This window comes from Vigna angularis, chromosome 3 (genome assembly GCF_016808095.1).
Source record: "Vigna angularis cultivar LongXiaoDou No.4 chromosome 3, ASM1680809v1, whole genome shotgun sequence".
Taxonomy (NCBI): Eukaryota; Viridiplantae; Streptophyta; class Magnoliopsida; order Fabales; family Fabaceae; genus Vigna; species Vigna angularis.
This window is the reverse complement of record NC_068972.1, coordinates 16,039,005-16,060,420: the sequence shown is the minus strand read 5'-3', so window position 1 is coordinate 16,060,420 and position 21,416 is coordinate 16,039,005. Positions and strand designations below refer to the sequence as shown.

The following is a 21,416-nucleotide window of genomic DNA, read 5'->3' as shown; positions in this document are numbered from 1 at the left end:
AAATGTCTCAGTTTTGGGTCATCGTGGGTGCAGAAACATTTAACAATTGTGAAAATTTGTGGCAATTTGTAGGCTTCATAGCTTTTCTCTGTTGTTTGCGCTGTCACTGGTGGAAGCAGTTGTCACCATGAACGTAGAGAAAAAGATGCAATCAAGTGATAACGGGAAAATTTAGGATAAAGTAAAAAAAGGTATAAAGGTCAGTTCTGGTATTTCACATGTTTGATGGGTACAGAAATAAAATGTTAGAAAGAAAAATAATAGGGTGCAGGAAGCAATCTTCCTTTCATCTCCTTGAAAAAGCCCAATCATTAGCCCGAGTAAAATTCCTTTCCAGCACGAAACGTTTTTGTTGTACAGTTTGCAGTTCCTCGAAATAAAGAAGTTCTTACTCTCAAAAAATATTTATTTAAGTGTTTTGCTAACAAATTTTGGTCCGAAATTCGTTGGAGGGTATGAGATCTGGTATGCTATAGTTCCCAAGACTCATCGTTACTTGCAAGCTTCGTTCATTCTCTCTCATCTGTACACATGGATCCCAACCAGGTTAGTCAACCACCTTTCTACATTTCTTCGCAATTCCTAGATCTGGTGTTATCCAAGTTCTTTCATTCAATTACTGTGCGTTTCTTGAAATAAAGTTTATTTCATTTTTGTCGCCGAGATTATCTAACCAAATAACATACATGCTTAATTTCCTCTGATGATTTACAATGTCTTTGATTTTCTGCTCGATTTTTCACTTGTTGCGCTGGACACTGAAAATGGATATGTTTTATGATTGGTCTTGGTATTGAATATTGATTCTTTCCAGATTTAATTGATTAGATAAATTTTTCTGTGTGCAGCCTGTGGGTGAAAACTACGCTAATCCCAGGACTTGCTTCTTTCATGTCCTCTTCAAGGTTTGTTTATCCAATTGTGCACTTTAATATGTATTTTTATGCAAGCCATGTTCATTTCATTGAGGCATAAGTTTTTTCTCTGTATCTTGCAGGCTGCATCCTTGGCATTTTATATTCTCTCGGCCCTCTTTATCGATAACTTTGTCATCATTTTTGTGGTGACTGTCCTTCTTGCTGCCCTTGACTTTTGGGTAGTCAAGAATGTGAGTGGGCGAATTTTAGTTGGTTTGAGGTGGTGGAATGAAATCAATGATCTGGGTGAGAGTGTTTGGAAATTTGAGTGTCTTGACCAAGAGGTAGGTAGTTCTTCTTCAGATCAGTGGCATTTTTGAAATGATATCTCTGTCATATACTGTTTCTGCTGAATCGAAACATAGCAAAAGAACGAGCGCTTAATTCTTTATAGATACTTCCTTGCACCTTACACATTGACTTTCCCCCTGCAGTCATTGTCTCGGATGAACAAGAAAGATTCTTGGCTTTTCTGGTGGACCCTGTACCTTACGGTAAGTAAATATAGATTGATTACCGTATGCAATGGCATTCCCAGTTTTCTCTCGGATTGTTAGAATTACAGTCAAAATGTGGGCGTTGGCAGTTTTTGATAATGGGGGCTTTATGTAATAATATTGATCAGATTCATTCACATGGTGCATGTGTTGTTTAGGATTAAATGGTATTCTAAATAGGTTAATACCCGCCAGATGGAGAGAAACTCTAGGAATTAACATGGCATGGTGTGTTAGTGCTTGGGGTCATTGTCTGAAAGGTGGTTCTGATGTGATGATGGGATGGCGTGACCAACTTTCAAGAAGATACCATACTGAGTCTATGGTGCGGCAGATTTGTGGTTGTGCTATGGTGAATATCACGCTCACCGCGCAATAGAGCCAAAAAACAGTTATGGTGGAAAATTCCCAGGAAAAAAACGGGGCCACTCTAACCTGACATGTTAGACCCATATTCATGGATATACCCATGATTCATAAGTTTTAGTGTAGCTGCGTTGCACAATCTTCAGGAAACCTGTATCTTTCTCCTCAGTTTTCATTTTCAGCACTCACTCCCATTCTAGATCTTTCCTCGTCCACCTCTGGCCAGCCTAGACTCTATTTCCCACAGTTTCCTCCCTGTTTTTGGTTTTTATGCTCCCTGACCCCTTTTTGTGTCTCTTCCATATCCTTACATTCTCTAGGCAGACACTGTTTCTTTTTCTTTCCCGTTCCTTCGGTTGTCTTTTTGGATTTATTCTGCACTCCATTTTTTTCGTAAGTGTTTATTTAGGTTCTAGTGCTCTGTGTCTAAAGTTTATGAATTGAGCATTTCTTTTGTGCATTGTTCTTTAACACGTTGGTTTTATGTTCAATTGTTTAGTTTTTTATATTTTTTGCATCCACTTTAAAATGCTACCCCTTCTAGCAGATTTTTGTCGGCTGTTTTGACCTGTTTCCATAAACCATGATCTCTCATTAACAAAATTGCTTGTAGTTTTGATACAATCCCCCTCCGAGAAGTTAAAATCGTAATGGTGATCAACATAAGAATTGATGTTTTCTATTTGTATTTTTATACAGGCTACTGCATGGATTTTTCTGGCAATATTCTCGCTCATAAGGCTTCAAGCTGATTATCTCCTTGTTATTGGAGTTTGTCTGACCCTCAGCATTGCAAATATTGTTGGTTTTACCAAATGCAAAAAAGGTTAGTAAGTTTACTGATAGTATTCTTAAAAGTGTATGTTTTCCACTCTCCTAATATTCAAAAATTGATTTGGAATGGAGGAACCATCTTCATATAATAATAAGATACAAGTAATTTTTATTGTTTATGATATATACTATACATATATCTCATCATGAAGTTATTGAAACTTAATCTTGAAGTGCCCTTTTCCTCATCTCATTTCTAAAAATGTGAACTCTAATTTACTGCATTCTCCTACTTCCTTAAGTTTGTTGACATATTAGGATGATCCCTAATAGATGATTCATGTTTAGAGTCCACCTCTTATTTGTGAACTGCCAATTTATGATATTTGTTTCAATTCCCTGTTGGTGAAAGGGCTTCGTTATGAATCAACATGACCTTTTTAATATCTGAATCATAATTCCCCAGGGTTGGATATGATGTTCAGTATGAAAAATGGTTTGGGTGCTGATATAAACTTATGTAGGGTGCTCTTAGTCTCATTCTACATTCACAACAATTGGAATATATTACTAGTGACTTTCTGCGAAGCACACCATTAGCATTAGTAGTTTTAAAAGTTAAAGTGTTGAATCCTCGTGGACTCGATGTAATGCTGAGAATTATACTAACTTTGATCCTACTAGGCATAAAAGAAACAATCAAGCATGAAATGAGACTAAATAGCAATAACTTAAAAAATAGTAAAAATTAAACACTACAATATTTTTGATATTTTTTAAATATGAAAGCTAGTCAGATTGAAATATATGATGGATATTCTTGGGATAGACTTCACACCTCCCTCTCCTGATTCATTAAGCTCATGAATAAAGAGTTTCCTCTTCTTCCTTGACATCAATCCTTATCATGAAAAGTTATTCTCCAATTTCTCAAAGCGAACCTAAGTATACTCCAATCTCTTAGAGCAAATTGAATTACAAATCCTTGTCAAATTAATAAAATCAACACGCATTGTGTTCAAGGATTTGAAGATGATCAATAAGTCATTCTCTTTCCTAGACAAATGATTTATTGATTGTTTTATCTTAGGTCAAGAACTCATAAGGGTTTTCGAACCTCTTACAACTTCACTAATTTATGATTGAGTAAGCCACAATAAACAATAAGCATTAAGAGTAAACATCAAAGGATAAGAGTAATATAACATTGTACATAGATATAGTCAACACATACAAGAGAGTTTGGTGATTATATCTAACCCCAATAGAAGAGGGTTTAGTTGGAGTTGAATAACATGGAAGCAATGTTTTCATGCTCTTTGCCTATAGAACTCACTAGGCTACGCTGATCTCTTGCTGGGAAGACCTGATCTTCCATATATGGTAATCTTTGGTCTATGTTTTGTCTGAGCAAGGAGAAGACTGATTAAGAGCGAGGTCAATTTTGGGCAAGCAAGGAATCATGTTAGCTTGGCTAGCTTTGCTTCTTCCATGTTCCTTTATTCTCTTAACTTTTTTTCTTCCCTAAATCCTACCAACAGAATTTCAAAATGTTATCAATAAAAAATATGTTAAAGCTTTTTTTTACTGTAATTATAAAAAGAGAACTGTGAGAGTCATCTTCAAGTGTCTAAAAAAATGAAATAAGTGAATATTATGCTTAAGCATAAAGAACTCTATCAATTACAGTTATTGTTGTTACTGTACAAAATAATTGCAGGGGGGGTGTTAAGTAATAAAAAACATTTTGGAACGATGATTCCTTTGTACTAGCACCTGTTTTTGTCAGATTGGGAGCTCTGGGTCTTGTATTGTATCAATATTTTCTGCATTCCATCTGGTTTAATTGATGTTACCACGGAGGCATGTTTCATTCTGAATGATTGGGATGTTTGTGAAACATACACGCCTAAGGAGTTCTCTATAAGTCTAGTTTTACTCATCTCAAGAGTGGTTATATACTCGAAATGAATGGCTAAAACTTGCAATGGTGAGCTTATTGGTTTTATTTCAGATGCCAAGAAGCAGATACAACAATTTGCGTCTCAGACAATTGCCTCTCGGTTCTCATCAACCCTACAGTCAGCATTCAGTGTCGTCTGATTGTGAAAGATGGAAATACAAGTTGAATTGAGATGCGGTGGAAGTTTGTACATGATTATACAGCACGTGCAAAATTTTGTACTTTTTATATTAAATGGCTTGAATGAGACTTTTATGATCTAATAGCGAAACAGTTATTTTTAGGCGTAAATCATGTTTTTTTCTTGTATTCTTTTTCCATTGAAGGATATTCAATATTGACTGCAAAAAAAATCTTTACGGCATATATAATCAGGATATTGACTCATGGAAACGAATGATAATAATTATAAATGACGATGTTTCATAATCACGGGTAACTGGCCACAGTTGTTTCACTGAACAGAATATATGCAGAACTCGCATAAAATTTATGATTTAATTTTAATCATCTTTTCCTGTCTACATATATAAATTCTAACTGTTTCTAACCACTTCAACACAGGACAAGAAAAACAGAGTTTCCAATTATATAAAGCTCTGTATCTCCGATAACTGTAGAATTTATTTGTTGCAACCTTCGATTTTAAAATTTATTTTACGAAATAGTATAAATTCCTTCTTTTTTCCCTTCTGTTTCTTCCTTTTGTTGATACGTTTAACACCTTTTCATATAATTTTCTCTGCTTCTTTTATGTAACACACTATTAATTATTTGGCGAAGTTCATTTCATAATTCAACTCCAGCCTTTCCAATTTCCGTCTATCACAAAATTATATATTTTTCTATTTAGTGTTTAAAAGTGTGTTAATATCATTTTGATAATCATGAATATATCAATTTATAACAAATTATTTCTTTAATCAAATTATAAAACTACCATGAAATAATTCTTAATATATCCAAAACAGAATTGATATAAAAAAAAATCTAATCATTCATAATTCATAACATTAGTAAACATAAAAGTAAATTATATAATTAAATACTTTAACTTTTGAGATTAAATCAACATGTGACTGCGTGAAATAAATTACAGCAATGTTGTGACAGAGTTTTGTAATAATTATTTAAAAATCAGATATAAAATTATTTGTATTTAATCTTCACTTAAGATTAAATTAAGATAATAGTTTATTGGATATCCATGTCAGCAGGAAAGTTTGCCAGCTTCTTTGTGGTTGGAACTGGAATCATTGCAAAGCTGACGAATTGTTTATAGTTTCGCAGCAAAAGCAAACTTTTTCTCATCTTCTTCACTACCAATTCTGCTTCCGATTTTGGGTATACTCCAGAGAACGACAGTGATGCTGCAGTGCATATTTCTCCTCTCAGATGCCGGGTAAGATAAATCAAACTTCATAATCTTTATTTTATTTTAAATCTGCTCTACTTGCTCCAAATTCAGTTAAATTTTATTGCAATTTGAATTTGATTCCATGTGAAGAGAGGTAGTACTAGAGAAACAGCTTTCGGGGCACTGCGTCGATCGCTCCATATGTGTCTGGTTCTGGGAACAAGCCGTTTCATTTGGCGACTCCTTCAAGGTTTTTTTTTTCTTCTTTCAGATTTTTGAACTTCATTGACCTTATTTATTTGCGCTCTTCATTCAACTATTTTACTTTTAGCAACAACCAGTGATCACCTCTCATTCGCATTACATTTTCCAAGTTTTTCGCGATGGAATCACTTTTTTGGGGTGCACGCAAATTGAAATGCCACCCTTGATGGCCATTGAGGTATGTTTTTGGCTACTCAGAATATGAAGCCGAATGAATGCTACTCTGTTTATTTAATGATTTTTCCCTTAACTATGTCAGTTTTAGTTCCTTTGTAGGGCCGCTGATGTTCTCAATGATTATTTTGGGGCCTTAAACGAAGACATAATTAAAGACAACTTTGTCATTGTGTACGAGGTACTTATCTTGAGTACTAATGTCTACTGACATAGCTTTATCAACTGGTCTCTGTTGATTAGATGCAAACTGACCAGTTTACTTTGCGTTATTCTTTTAGTTGTTGGATGAGATGATAGACAATGGATTCCCCTTAACTACAGAACCTAGTATCCTGCGAGAGATTATTAATCCGCCAAATGTGGTTAACAAAGCTTTGAGTATTGTGACTGGTAGCAATTCAAATGTGAGTGATACCCTTCCGAGGGCTACTGCATCTTGTATTCCCTGGAGAACAGCAGAGCCAAAGTACTCCAACAATGAAGTATATGTTGACCTTGTTGAAGAAATGGATGCGATTATTAACAGGTCTATTATACACATTCTTCTTTATCACTTCTTAATATTACACTTTGATATTGATAATATTAACGGTGTTTTTACTTTTTGGATATTGCGGTCGAATGCCACAATGTTTTTGTAATGGGACATCTACCTTACAATATTTGTGAATGGGATATTACTAACTATTCGAAGTCAGAACTTGGAGGAACCTTTTTTGTAAAAAATATTGCAGATCATGTTCAGACCGCTCTTTTGTAGTTTTTATCTTTTGGAGAATTTCATTATTTCTTAGCAGTCACAACTAAAGTGCTTTATTCATTCAGGGATGGAGGTTTGTTGAAATGTGAGATCTATGGTGAAGTTCAAGTAAATTCCCGTATCTCAGGTTTTCCTGATTTGACCCTTTCTTTTACAAATCCTTCCGTCCTAGATGATGTCAGGTTCCATCCGTGTGTTCGTTTTCGGCCTTGGGAGTCTCATCAAATTCTTTCGTTTGTGCCTCCTGATGGACAATTTAAGCTTATGAGTTACAGGTGCAAAATCCCCTCGTGTGTTGCCTGGATCAAAATTTGAAACTAGCATGTGTGAGCTTTGTTTCTCTTGGCTGTGTTTATCAAGAACCAAAATCTTTTTGGAAAAAGTTGTAATGGATACAGTTGTGATTCTGAATGTTAAATTATCCCAATTTGTGTTCTTTCAATAATTCAAGCACTTCACTTTTCAGGGTAAGAAAGTTGAAGAGCACCCCAATATATGTAAAGCCGCAGTTAATATCTGATGGTGGGACATGCCGTCTTAGTGTATTGGTTGGAATAAGAAATGATCCTGGAAAGACAATCGACTCGGTTACTGTTCAGTTTCAGCTCCCTCCTTTCATCTTGTCAGCTGATCTGACTTCAAATCATGGAACAGTGAACATCCTTGCTAAAAAGGTACTTAAAATTTCGCTAGCATCATGTTTCTAGTGAATAGTGAGTAGTGAGCATCAGTGTTTCATATTGACAATTAATTATCCACTGTGAAACTTGAGAATAATTAAAATCATTAAAGACAAGCTTCTGGGTCCATTTTTGCAACATCATTATAGATAGTATATGCATAATATAAAAGGTTTTCATACTGTTATCCAATTACAAATCCATTGCTAAGTGATTGCAATGATTTTTACAATAACTAGTTTAAAAACGATGATTTCAGACTGATTGACACTGTAAACTTTTATCCTATCATTACTCTTGCTTTATTCTTTCTTTATATCATACCAGACATGCATATGGTCCATTGGTCGGATTCCAAAAGATAAAGCCCCTTCCATGTCTGGATTATTGGTGATTGAAACTGGCTTGGAGCGCCTTCATGTCTGCCCCTCATTTCAAGTGGGTTTTAGGATTATGGGTGTCGCCCTCTCTGGTCTGCAAATAGATAAACTGGATCTGAAGAATGCACCATACCAATTTTACAAAGGTTTTAGAGCTCTTACTCGGGCAGGTCAATTTGATGTAAGATCATAATTTATGATCTACCATAAGTCATTTGTATAGTGTGGATATGAAATTATTGCCTGTATAACATTAGGTGGTTTTTTTTGTAATTTGTTGGAATTCTGTGACTCAAACAACATTTGGTTGAAGGAGTCAAATAAGTTAAATAAAAATATATCCCTATCCTATTTTTTATGCATTATTTAATTAATTAGGTTTAGTAAATATTTTTCAAAGTTGGTTACAAATCTTGTAGTTTAAATATTTACTGCTTATGTTCAATAAAAGATATCAGTTCCCCTTTCATTTTTTTGCCTCTTATACTTTAAAACCCAACAATTGGTATCAGAGCAAAAAAAGTTCTCACGGGATCTGTGATATAACCCACAAACACCTACAACCACAAAATAGCCACCACACATAAGATTGAATCTCAAACATCCTTTACTACTGCACCTGTATTTGATGGACAAAACTATCAAATGTGGGCTGTCAAAATGGAAGCATATATAGATGCTAACCATGTATGGAAAGCATATCAAATATGGGCTGTCAAAATGGAAATTGTAATAATTACTAATTATATACAAATTAACATTTCTATTATTACATTTAAATGAAAATGGTAATAATTACTAATTATATACAAATTAACATTTCTATTATTACATTTAAATGGAAATTGTAATAATTACTAATTATATACAAATTAACAAACATAGCACACAGAACCAAAAAAAACTCTTTGTTTTAACACTAAAACCTTCTGATGTAATCGATTACCAGAGCTTATATCTATTACAGGTGAAGTCGTGCCTCCTCTACATGAGTTCAGACTTCTGTAATCGATTACAAGGCCTGATAATCGATTACTGGACCTAAAATCGTTTCAGGAGTGCACGACTTCTTCATTTGAAGTCGTCTGAACCCCCACGACTTGTCTAAATGCGTAATTTTTTAAATTTTTGCCTATATCAATAAAATGATTTTCAAATTTGCCTATATACGTAAAAAAATCCAACTTTTAAATATAAGCTCCATTCTATTTATTCTTGTGATGTATACTATATCTGCCAGTTCTTACTATATGCATTAGATGGTACTTCACATTTTACTTACTCAACCTTTCGAATTGAAAGAAATTCACAGGCAATCAAAAGAAAAATGTGGTTTACTTCCTTGAAGCTCCTGTTTCGGGTAGCAAGAAGCCTGCAGAAGATGGCCAACTAGTCATACTTGTCACTGGGGACAAGGTATTAATTGTTGATAAATGTTCTTTGCATGCTTCTCTGTTGTGCCTTTAACTATGCGAGGGCATTGAAATATTCATATGCCTCTTCTCTCCACCATATGACATGTTTGCATGACTGGATGTTTTCAGAGTATAGGATGCATAAGATATATCAGCAACCAGTTAATGCCCTCAAAACCTTTTAATGAATGTCATTGATGATTAGTGTTCTCCTGGAGTATTCTGTTGATTTCCCAAAACAATAAAATGATGTATATTTGAGCTATTTAAGCAATATTTAGTGTTGTAAAATGCAATCTGATGACAACAATGTGAAGATAATATCTATAAATTATGGAAACATCTATTGATTATTGTTATCCAAACTAGCTACTGACAGCAGTCAACTTTCCACAGAGAACTTGAAAATATCATGACAGAGTCCTACCAGTCAATTTTAAAATGTATAGGCAAAGACAATTGTTGTGAACCAACTATTCCATAAATTGAAGTTGCAAAGGAAGTTATCAGGAAGCAATTTTAAAAGGTATTATTGTAAAGGATTTGCTACCGTACCATGAATTAGGATTGCTTGGTCATGCTTGTTGTATTCGCGTTGATGTCCATAATTCTAGCATAGTTCAAAGCTGTATAAATAGTATTTCTTGTTATACTGTGCTCTCATTCAGATTCTTTGTTGTGAACTGCTCCATACTGAGTAAAACACAAAGAGAATTGTTGATTCTTTTGACTTGCAGGCATTGTATGATGAAGCACTTCCAGCATTTGACATACTGGGGAAGAAGTCTTTCTTTTTGGGTGACATTGTAGAATCTAATTGAAATGAATGAACCATTTAAAATTTTGACATCGTTGCAACAATATGCCTTAATATGTGAAAACGAGTTTAGTTCAACTCATTTATGATTAGATAAACAACACGAAAGCATTAACCATAAAAAATGTAATTTTCCCTTAATTGCACGGGTGGTACCCATCATTTATATTTCATATAATGATGTCAAAATGGATTGTAACCCGCGAGTCAACCCGACTCACCAAGGGTTTGAGCCGGATTGGGTTTGAAAGAAATGTAATTTTTTTATACAGGTTAGTTTTCAACCCGGCTCATCGGGTTGAACCCGTGGTGAGTCGGATTGAACCTGTGGTGAGCCGAGTTGGCTCACCAATCTACCTAATTTAATTTAATTATTTATTATTTTGTGTTTTAATATTATTAGTTAGCATTTTTTTTTATTATATCGTAGATGGTGATAAAAAAGATGTTGTAAGAGAGAAAAATATTATAGATTTATTTATTCAAGACTCTGATATTATAAATGGACAAGTGATACAAAAATTTTCAATATTAAAAACTTATTTGTTCGTCTTTTGTGTACATATTTTTGGATTACGCTTGGATTGTATAATATTTTTTTATGAATTGTCTTTGGAGTTTAACATCATTTTAGAGTTACGTTTGTTTATATTTGAATTTAAAAAAAAAAATTGTAACTTTCTTATTTTAAAAAAAATTATAATTAAATGAACTAGTGAGCCAACTCGTTTAACCCACCAACCCGTAGTGGGTCGAGTCGGATTCGAATTTTTTCAGCTCGATAATAAGTAAGCCGAATTGAGTTGACTCACTAAATGACCAATCCGTGGTGGGTCGAGCCGAGTCTAGCCGGGTTACCCAATTTAACAGCTCTTTTCATATCGGTATAAAGTAACATCATGTTATACAGAAGAAAAAAAAGTAATACAAATGACCAAACTTAAGTGCCATATATACTTGACAAGAAAATATATGAACTTAAAAAACACTTGACAAACCATACAACTTCAAATTATTTTTGAGAGAAGTAAGAAAATTTAACGTAAATACGACCAACATGCAAATTGTGTTTCTTTGTAAAACAAGATGGAACACTTTTTTTGTCTTAACTAGTGTGATTTTAAGTTTAATAACTTTTTCATAGAAACTTCATAACTTACTAAAGTTTAATTTATAAGTTTTCTCAAATTATATTAAACTTTAACGTTAAAATTAAAAATAATTTGATAAAATATATTAAAAATAATTTTTAGATTGAATAACCTAATATTAAAAATAATATTTATAATTTATAAAATAATCTATAAACCATAGATAAAACATAATGATTTTAAGTGAAAATACAATTTTAAAAATAAACTACTGAATTAAAAAGTAGAAATAACATAAAATTTTACCTTATTCATATTTAATATATTACATAGGTTTCTTTATATTCTAGTTAATGAAGTATATTATAAATATTAATTCTTAATCTTCAAATTTATATATCATTATATCTTTAGAGATAAAGATAAAGTATATGTTTATAATGTTCCAATATAACTAAAAGATAGAAACAAAAATCAAATTTTAAACCGTAAGTAAAATATAACTATTTTTAATGAAAATCCAATTTTAGAATACATTGTTTTTTTTAATACGTTATCCAGTGCAATAATACTTAATAATAAAATTATCTTATTTGTATTAAATAATGAATAAATATATCAAATTAAATTAAACATTCAAAGAATAAAATTAACTTAAATTAAATTTTGTTTAATTCAATTACTTTAATAATTAATAATTCTCTGTTTTACAAGAATAAGACGACAAAGAACATTTAAAAAAATCTCAGATTTAAAATTTGAACATTAATTTCAAAACCCCCATATATTATCTAAAATTTGAAATTATTTGAGTAAATACTTATTAATTATAAATATATTTTTTATTTTAAACTTTGATAGTTATACATAAGGCAGAAATGCTTTAAGATCAATTATTATATTATTTTCATAGATCGGACCGCGCTATGAATATATTACTTTTTGTTATCAACAAGTTCAAATTAAAATTTAAATAAAATAAACATAAAATTAAAGAACAAATATAGCTATCAACCGAAATCGAATTTAAATAAAATAAACATACACAAAAAATAAGTTGATTTTAAGTTGAAAAATTGACTACAATTAAAAGATAAGAGCGTAATCTTTAGAACGAAATTTCATCTGATATTAAAACTAAATCTCCTTAGTAATTAAGGGAATAACTAAATAATTAACAAAATAATAGTGATTAACAAAATAATTAAACATCTCAAAATTTAGTAATTTTTTTCTTAAAATTTGCCTTAGTAATTTTGCTGTTCGTTGTAACATAAATTTTGAGGCCGACAAGGAAATGTAAACGGCTGATTATACTACTAAGGAAAATACCATCGATAATCCATTAAAATTAAATGTTAAGACAAAAATAAATATAACTCCACTCCAAAAGTATCCCAAAATTGTGATCCAGATGCAAGTTAAACACCTCCTATTAATGCAGCAATTAGACTGCACCCATGATAAAGTTTCACTCATCATCATCTTCATCAACATCAGCAGCAGAGTTCAGAGCCTGCAAGCGTGCAACCAACTTGGCCTTTCTCTCTTCATAAGTGAGCTTTTTCAGGTTGTACCTACGCAAAGATGGAAATACTTTCAGAAACATTCTCCAAACCAGACATTACAAATGTCAAACAATATAATGAGCACAAACTATATTAAAAACATGTGCAAAGCCAAAAAATTGATAGACTATACATAGTTCATTATTTGTAGAACGTATAAGCATTCTCAAAAATTATCAGAGCGATTTAATTTACCTCTTGTGCTCCTTTGGTGGCTCTTTCTCAGATTTCTTGACAGTAGGATCTGCACGGATGGCAGCATGGACATTCTTGTAGAGCTCCTCTATACCATCAGGCTCTATTCCACGCTTGATATACTCACTGAAGTGTGTCTGGTATTTTTCTGGCTCATCTTCGATCAGGCTCTGCAAAAAAAATAAAATGGTTTGCCTAGCTTATCCTTTGAAAAGTCACAATAAAGCTCCAAAACATTCTACCAGCACGATGCTAAATAAAATCTGTCCATACCTTCATATAAGAAGCAACATGTCCACCAAAGACATATTTGCGATGAACATCAGCATCAAGCTCCTTTTTATCCTTATCAAATCCAGCAAACCTTTTGTCACTGTGAGGAATATCCAAACCACCATCCAAAGCTCCCTGTAAACGATTACAATTACTCCATTAATAACTAATAAATCAGAAACAAACCAAGTAGCATTGCGGGTAGATCACCTTAAGGGCACCAAAGACACGATTTCCCGTTGTAGTCCTGATAAGACCAACATCAAGGAGAGCACGGAATGGTCTCCTGGTATCAGCGGGTTCAACAGAATAATCCTCTCCACTGGCCTAAAAAGTGAAAAAAGTTAACTAAATAAGATGTAAAAACAAATACAAACACAGATCATAGAAAACTCCTATACCTCAACATTTCCTTCATAATCCTCGTCCATTTCAAGCTTTTTAAGTACTCGACGGGCCAATAAGAGCCCAGTGCAATAAGCTGTTCACAGACCCAAAAGAGTGAGATATAGGCACAAAACAATAAGTGGGTTGGGGAGATAAACTATAGCAGAAAATACCTGCAGCATAATTTGTAAGGCCTACTTCAAGACCATAGCGTGGCAGCTCATGTGAATATGCTGCAGCGAGGACAATATCGCCAGCAATGCTAGCAGATGTTATTTGGGCGATGATGTCTTTGTTGGTCTAATAAGAAGGTCAAGGTTTGTACACAGACACATAACAGGACATATACCGGTAAAATAACTTCACTTATTCACATAATCCAAGTATGTCTCAACATAAAAATCGGACGATCAATGAATTCTAAACAAGTAAAACCAACTAGTCATAACATAAAAAAAATTATAAGCAGGATACAAATCGAACCACAAAGCGATATTTTGGAGTGTTGTACTTGTTCTTATCCTGGTTAATCAATCGAATCCTGGCTCGGTAATCGGTTTTACCCTCTGCGATAATTAAAATTACAATTATAAAAAAAACGTATGGAAGAAACAATTTAAACATTAAACACAAAGAAACAAAACAAACAACACACCTCTTCTTCTTTTAAACTTCACTTGATATCTCTTGAAGTAGGCCCTTGATTTCTGAGCCTTAACAAACGCCTTTTACATACACACAAGTTTCGATACAATTTATGTCAGAAAAGAGACATAATATAATTCACATACTTAGCAAAGCTTTGTTTAAAACAGATCCGTTATATATTATCAAAAGCATAAAAACTCTGAAAAAAAAATAAGAAAACAATGGAACAAGATGCAAAACCCCATCGTAATTGAAAACTTCAAAGAGACGACGTAAACACATTGATTGGATTGGACACTTTTGTAAGCAAGATGCGGTTAGCGGAACTCAGTTCCACGACCTACCCTTTTGAAGTCTTTTTCTGGGACTATAAACCTTTGGAATTGATGCCAAGACTAGATTCGAAACTAGGGATAGTTCTTGTTCAGGAAAATATTACTATAACTACCCAAAACCCTTACTATAACAAACAATAAAAAGTATAAGACAAACTAAAACATGTAAAACTGAAGTTCAAATTAGGGCATCTGATGAGATGAAAGAAGAAGGATCCAATACGCACCATTGCTGTGAAGCTCGGTCTCTTCCCCCGACTGTGACTGATGGAAGAGTGAAAGCAAATTAGGGTTTGCCAATATTTTTTGCTTATAAAGACGTTGAGTTTTGGGTAGACTGGTTTGTTGTGGGCTTAGGGTTTTGTAGGCCCAAATGGGGTTATTTTTTTTGGACTAACCTGCTGTTTGAAATCCTGCACCATATTTTCTACATGGGTGTTGCTCCCTCCAACTCCCCTTTACTATTTTGTCCCTCAATAAAATTTTATTTTAAGGTTATTATTTTTTAATTTTACTCATTCACAACCTATTTCACTAATAACCTATTCTAGTCCCATACATATCACTAAAATACTTTTCTTTCATTTTAACATTATATTTCTTCCTCTCTTTCTTTCGTGGTTGTGAGATACTGCAAGTTGCAAAGATTGGTGGTGGTGGAAAGAATTATCAAGCAGTTTATTTTAGGGTTTGTTTTATTAGGGGACATCCGTTGAAGCATGTCACCTCCGTTGATGCATACTTCCTCACGCTAGTTGATGCTCTGGACGCTCCTCGATGTTCCTCCACACCACGACGGCGACGCTCCTTCACACGACAATGGAAGCTTTCAAACAAAAAAAAAACTGGGAAGAAAAAGGAATGGAAGTACGGGAGGTGAAACGGAAACGGGGAAAGGGGAAGAAAGTTCCGTGGGTAGGTGCTAAAAAAGTAAAATTAGGGTTTCAAATTATTTAAAATAGGATAAAAATAAAATTCTTTTTAATTTAAGCATATAATTGTATTTAAAATAATGTGGGGAGGTGAAGGAAGTATAGGATGGTGGTGGAGGAAGCAACACCCTTTCTACATATACCCTCATCTCACTAAAAAAACTGAAATATCTCATGTGGATTTTAACTTCATTGTTTCAAAAACAACACACGAGGAATTACTTTTTGCACTCATGTTTTCTTTTTAGCAAATTAGAAAGTGGTAAAAGATGTCACCTAAGCATTTTCTATGGGTAGATATGACTGAGGATGTACTTCCTAATGTAGAGAATCCTTCACGTATACTTTTAGATTATAATTATTGTTAATGTGAGAAGTTTATAATTAAATCGTATTCTTATTTATTAAATTGACAAATAAAATTATTGGTGAAAGAGATATTAATTACTGAAATATTGTTTTACTATTTGACTTAATATATATTTTTTTTATTGAGGTTTATAAAATGAAAGTTATTAAAATGAAATAATTTTATTAAATTTATATTTTAGTGTAATTCATTTAAATTTACATTGCATTAATATTTTAATGAGTAATTTGATTTAAATCATATTTTTAAAATTAATGTTGTATTTACTTGTATATTTACAAAGATTATTTTTAAATAATTTTATTTAAAATTTAAAATAGAATAAGATATAAAAATATTTGTCTGTGTCCATGGTATTTACATGTATAAAAATACTGCAATATTTCTTAATAAATACCCAATGGATAATGTGACTGATACCGAAACAATTTTTTTAGACGACAAATAATAGGTGGACATTACATATATCCGATCCATTGTCATTTATAAGTGAGACTCAAAAATTTAAAATGTTAACAATTTTATATTATTTATATAATCAAATATGTTAGTGTCGTTATTTTATTAACTAAAAATATGAGAGTGATTTAATTAATATAAAATTATATTTAAGAAGATATATGTCTAATTGTATAGATACCATAAATAATATTTTTAAATTTAATAAGGAATAAAATTAAAAATATTAAAAATTATGAATGTAAATAAAAGTTATATAAAATAATTATAGTTCTCATATGTAAAGAAATGATATTATTTCTATTTTTTTTCTTTTCATCCTGGTCGAAAATGCAAATCATTAAAAAATTTAAAGTGTTACATGCTTCTTACTCATTTTATAACTTTTGTTACTATTTTTAATGAGAAATCCATATACGCTCTCGTGTTTTCATTGGAATATCACATGTTTCTGCAGTTTTTAAATGCTATAAAATTCTATAAACCTTTATTTCTTTGTTTTTTGTTTTTTCCTACAAATAATTTGACATAGTACTAACACCAAGCTAAGAAACTTTAGCAGATCCAATACGAAGATAGCCATAGTCAAACATTGTGTGATACTATTTACCACTACAAATACTAATATGCTGCAGTAATTTCATTAGAATGTTTATTCATTACCATATCTAGAGGAACATAACCACCATAGCAGCCAGTGAAATTCTTTAATTCTTAGCATATGCTGAGAACATAAAAGGCTTATTAAATGTTTATTTAGTATCAGTTACTAAACATGGAGTCAAGGAACCTTAGTTTCAGATAATTGAGTTGTTGGAGAAGATCATAGAGATCAATTTTAATAGTAGTCAAAGACAACGGTTAGAAGTACACTTGTAGGGTGAGGTTTGCACCCACAAAGTATAAATTGACCTCTAGTCGAGACGGAGCTTCCAACACACACCGTTCATATCGAGATATATACATCTCGAGCATGGGATTAGACATTTTTAATGAGTGGTCCGATAAATTTGCACCCACTTACCTCGAGCATAACAAACAATAAATTATCGCTAGGATAGGCTCTAACCATGACTCTGATACTATGTTAGAAATGGACATTAAGCCTAACTCAACCCACAAAATCAGTTTGTAAAGTGAAATTTGCACCCACTTATAAATTATGAATTGGTCTCATCTCTAGTCGATGTGAAATTTTCAACAACAATAAAGTAGAAATAAAGTTCTCCTACTTACTCATATACGGTTGATTCACTATAAATTTGGGAAATATCTAGTCCAAGTTCAGATTCTGCTGATCTTGAAGTAACGTCTAGCATCCATGTAGATGGGTTGTAGTTGTCTTTAATCTTTTGTACTCCCTTTATAACAAAAGATATACTAATCATTTTGTTATAACAAAATCCAGAGATTATCAAAATTTGCTTTCTTTAATAGATCAAAGTTAACTCTTCTTCTCTTATAAACGAGAACCGAAACAAAGGTAAAATTCAAATTATTAAATGCATGTTTCAATATGCAATGATTTTGTATTTAATTCCAATTTCATATTAAAAGTTAAAAGTTAAAGTAACAAGTTACTTCCGCATATTCAAATTTTGGATCATGATGACACTACAAAAAATCATATTAAATAAGATGATACGTGATATAAAATGGTGTTTATGACAATTATATTTTGCACAAATGACATTCAAATATCACTCTATATATTGTCGTCACAAAATATAAATTTTTCTAAATTTCTATAACTATGTTTCTACCTAGTTTTGTCTCCCTCGCTTAATCTTCTTACACCAGTTTGATCTTCTTACATTCAGTGGTGATGAACGCTATTTCTAACATTCAGTGCCTGAAATAAAAAATATACATATAAATTATTTAATTTCAATGTTTATAAACTTATGTAATTTTTTGAGTCTATCTCTGACCATGTTTTATGTTATTTGAAACTTATCAATAAATAAATAACAATAATATACAAATGGATTCTTATATATTATCATTTAAATCTAATTTATTCTTTATATATGACTAAATTATATTTTAATTGAAAATTAAGAATAGCAAAATTAAATTGTATTTTAATGAATATGTAAGATTTTATCTAAAATGAACTGAAAGTTATTTTCAGAATCTTATTTTAATTTATTTAAATTTTAAGACCAACTTCAAACCTCCAGTCGCAAACCGTTCCATCATTTTATTTTCACATACTTCTATGGAGTATGCCTTGGGAACAAAAGACCGAAAAATAAAATTATATGTAATGAATAAACATTTGAAAAAAATAAAAACATATACAGAGGCACATATAAATAATCATACTTCATACTGCATGCAGTGTACTACTATAATTGAATAAAGTAGGATATTTAAATCAAATGAATTTATGTCCATTAAAAAATAGAAAACCAATTTACTCTGTTTAAAAATTCATTCAGGTTTTTTTATATTAGTGAACAAAATTATTAAAATTGAGTACAGGTGTACGTGAAGAGATAAATTTTAGACACATGATTATATAGTCCAAACACTACAAATAAAAAGGTTTTTTCAACTATAAAACTAAACTGGTGCCAAAACCATATATTACCTTATTACTGTATTTGATCCAGTAAATGCTTTAATATTTTTCCAATCACAATAAAATCTGCATACAAAAGGAAAGCAATAAATTAATATAGGAAACATCAAATGGTTCGATTTTAGTGGGAGCATGATTCTAATACTTATCATATCTTAGAATTGCGATGTTAAATTTTAGGTTTAAACTCTCGTTTTATCCTCGTATTTGTATGTCAATATTAAGTGAGTTATCGTTTTTTTCTTCGATCTCAATCAAGTTCATAAACTTGTTAAAATGAGTCAATTAAGCTCTCTCCGTTAATTTATCAGTAACGCCGTCTAACTCTGATGACGTGATGCACATATTATTAGCTCAGTTATAAGGATTAAATTACGTGGATATTTATATTTAAAAAAATAGTTTTTGATGTGGCATGAAATTAGGGATTATTTTCCTGAACTTGCATTAGGGATGTGTTTGTTCAGAGTCTTCATCATTCTTCACCGTCTTTGTCTTTCCTTTTGAGCCTTTTCCTTTCTCAAGGTTCTGGTTTGCACGACGAAGATGGATGAGCTGAGGGAAAAGGGGTGCGGTTTCAAACTGGGCCATACGAGATCCGACTCTGGATCCGCGCCGACGTCGCTGATATACTCCGGCCATACTGCTACTTCGCCAACGGTGAATGTTCTCCCCACCGGAACATTACCCTTCCGGGAAGATCTTCGCATTCATCTACCCCACCAGCAATGAATGCTCTCTGATCATGTTATTTCTCTTCACCATTTACCATCCTTACCCAATAGAATTTTCTCTAATGGAAAGAGCCGGGGTTCGTGCATCTTTACGCAGCAGGGCCGCAAGGGTAGTAATCAGGATGCCATGATTGTGTGGGAAGTAAGGGTATTGCTTAAAGAAAGACTGTTAATTTTAGACACTGAATCCTATTTTGGATCTGTATCTGTGCAGGATTTCATGTCTGAAGATATGATCTTTTGTGGTGTTTTTGATGGGCATGATCCGCATGGTCATCTTGTTGCACGCAAAGTTAGGGATGATATACCTCTTAAACTGCTATCATTTTTGCATTCTTCTGAATCAAAGCGAAATGGGTATGATAAAACTTGCTTTAAAGGGAATGTAAAATTTGATAGTGTAGAATTTGAGAAGGATTCCTTCACAGAGGATAAAATGAACTCTATGTGGATTGCTTCTGCAGTGGGAGCACTGCTGTGACTATAGTGAAGTGGGTAGTAGAAGAACACCATTTTATTGTTATGATTGTTTCCCATTCTTTTTCAATTTTCTTGATTTCTTATCTTACCAGGGTTCCAATCTGTTATTGACAATGGCGCAAGGGCAAGCTTCCTTTCCTCTCCATCTTTCTCTGATTTTTGATTGGGTTCTCTTGGGATTTCCTGTTAGTGTATTGCGGTCTTGAAATTGGGATTTCTGGGATGGTTCATTGGATTTTCTATGCAGGTTTTTTATCACATTTTTGGAAGTTGGAGTTGAATTGGGATATTGATTTTGTGTTCCCATTTGTGAGCTTGAAACTGTTAGGTTTAATTGCATTTGTGAGTGGTGGTTGTTGGTGGTGGTGGTGCCAGTGGAGCAACGACGGGGGAGGACGCAAAGGGGGAGGGAAGAGAAGAGCTGGTGGAGCGTGTCGTGCGAGAGACACGGTAGATTGAAGGCTCTCTAAATGTTAGGTGGAATTGAGATGGTAAAACACATCACTCACTAAGTTTAATCAGAATGACACGTCCTCTTAAAAATAATTACAGCTCAGCATTTGTTAACACTGTTTGAGAACATTTAACAGAAATGACAAAATTGGCTCAAATTTTCAAAATATTGAACTAATTTAGATACTTAAAAATATAAGGACTCACTTGAGATTTACTAACAGATATGAGAAACAAAAGAGGGTTTAAACCTAAATTTTAAAAAGGAATTTGTTTAAAATATGATTTGGTGTTGTATGGTTCTTGTAAAATTAAATTAGGTTTTATAGAAAATTTTTTTTTTACTTTTTACGTTTGGACGAATTTCTGATGAGAGATTCCAAAATGATTTTTTTGTTTCATATAAATCTAAAAGCATATATATTATTTTTATAAATATTAAATATTTGGAGACATTTATACAGTGATAAATCGTGTTCGACACGTCCAGTCGAGTCGGTAATTGACAGTCATGCTATTATGAACCAAGTGAAAAAG

The 21,416-nt window shown here is 32.4% G+C and overlaps 4 protein-coding genes across 9 annotated transcripts; 3 read left to right on the top strand and 1 right to left on the bottom strand.

Moving 5' to 3' along the window:
- Positions 1–368: 368 nt before the first annotated feature.
- On the top strand, positions 369–4,808 carry LOC108326661 (Golgi apparatus membrane protein-like protein ECHIDNA). Its single transcript, XM_017560270.2, has 6 exons — positions 369–546; positions 849–905; positions 998–1,201; positions 1,352–1,411; positions 2,480–2,606; positions 4,569–4,808. The coding sequence occupies exons 1-6, from the start codon at positions 532–534 to the stop codon at positions 4,655–4,657; spliced, it is 552 nt and encodes a 183-aa protein (XP_017415759.1). The 5' UTR covers positions 369–531; the 3' UTR covers positions 4,658–4,808.
- Positions 4,809–5,754: 946 nt separating this feature from the next.
- LOC108325037 (AP-3 complex subunit mu) lies at positions 5,755–10,594 on the top strand. Of its 6 annotated transcripts, XR_001831799.2 has the most exons (11): positions 5,757–5,919; positions 6,025–6,124; positions 6,206–6,316; positions 6,404–6,493; positions 6,594–6,841; positions 7,141–7,350; positions 7,542–7,749; positions 8,083–8,316; positions 9,438–9,551; positions 9,947–10,076; positions 10,288–10,342. XR_001831799.2 is itself a non-coding variant. In XM_052874266.1 (10 exons), exons 1-10 carry the CDS (start codon positions 5,885–5,887, stop codon positions 10,369–10,371), a joined length of 1,434 nt encoding a protein of 477 aa, XP_052730226.1. In that variant the 5' UTR covers positions 5,756–5,884; the 3' UTR covers positions 10,372–10,585. The 6 variants fall into 6 exon arrangements, 5 of the variants coding, with proteins under 5 accessions (XP_052730228.1, XP_052730226.1, XP_052730227.1 ...); XM_052874266.1 differs by lacking the exon at positions 9,947–10,076 and having other exon boundaries at positions 5,756–5,919; positions 10,288–10,585; XM_052874267.1 differs by lacking the exon at positions 9,947–10,076 and having other exon boundaries at positions 9,448–9,551; positions 10,288–10,413.
- Positions 10,595–12,752: 2,158 nt separating this feature from the next.
- LOC108324888 (60S ribosomal protein L5) lies at positions 12,753–15,195 on the bottom strand. Its single transcript, XM_017557826.2, has 9 exons — positions 15,092–15,195; positions 14,537–14,606; positions 14,356–14,447; positions 14,055–14,181; positions 13,896–13,975; positions 13,705–13,821; positions 13,495–13,629; positions 13,222–13,391; positions 12,753–13,035 (listed from the first exon to the last, which is right to left on the bottom strand). The coding sequence occupies exons 1-9, from the start codon at positions 15,092–15,094 to the stop codon at positions 12,930–12,932; spliced, it is 900 nt and encodes a 299-aa protein (XP_017413315.1). The 5' UTR covers positions 15,095–15,195; the 3' UTR covers positions 12,753–12,929.
- Positions 15,196–19,690: 4,495 nt separating this feature from the next.
- LOC128195758 (probable protein phosphatase 2C 1) lies at positions 19,691–20,429 on the top strand. The gene is made up of 2 exons (XM_052874265.1): positions 19,691–20,088; positions 20,161–20,429. Exons 1-2 carry the CDS (start codon positions 19,945–19,947, stop codon positions 20,425–20,427), a joined length of 411 nt encoding a protein of 136 aa, XP_052730225.1. The 5' UTR covers positions 19,691–19,944; the 3' UTR covers positions 20,428–20,429.
- The last annotated feature ends 987 nt before the right edge of the window (positions 20,430–21,416 follow it).

Coding starts and splice junctions, on each gene's coding strand:
- LOC108324888 (XM_017557826.2), bottom strand. Junction 13,976..14,054: donor CCTTACAAATTATGCTGCAG/GTATTTTCTGCT, acceptor GTCTGTGAACAG/CTTATTGCACTGGGCTCTTA. Junction 13,630..13,704: donor GTGTCTTTGGTGCCCTTAAG/GTGATCTACCCG, acceptor AATCGTTTACAG/GGAGCTTTGGATGGTGGTTT.
- LOC128195758 (XM_052874265.1), top strand. CDS start 19,945: ATGCTCTCTGATCATGTTATTTCTCTTCACCATTTACCATCCTTACCC. Junction 20,089..20,160: donor ATGCCATGATTGTGTGGGAA/GTAAGGGTATTG, acceptor GTATCTGTGCAG/GATTTCATGTCTGAAGATAT.
- LOC108325037 (XM_052874266.1), top strand. CDS start 5,885: ATGCTGCAGTGCATATTTCTCCTCTCAGATGCCGG. Junction 7,351..7,541: donor TTTAAGCTTATGAGTTACAG/GTGCAAAATCCC, acceptor TTCACTTTTCAG/GGTAAGAAAGTTGAAGAGCA. Junction 9,552..10,287: donor TACTTGTCACTGGGGACAAG/GTATTAATTGTT, acceptor TTTGACTTGCAG/GCATTGTATGATGAAGCACT.
- LOC108326661 (XM_017560270.2), top strand. Junction 1,202..1,351: donor TTGAGTGTCTTGACCAAGAG/GTAGGTAGTTCT, acceptor TTCCCCCTGCAG/TCATTGTCTCGGATGAACAA. Junction 2,607..4,568: donor TTTTACCAAATGCAAAAAAG/GTTAGTAAGTTT, acceptor GTTTTATTTCAG/ATGCCAAGAAGCAGATACAA.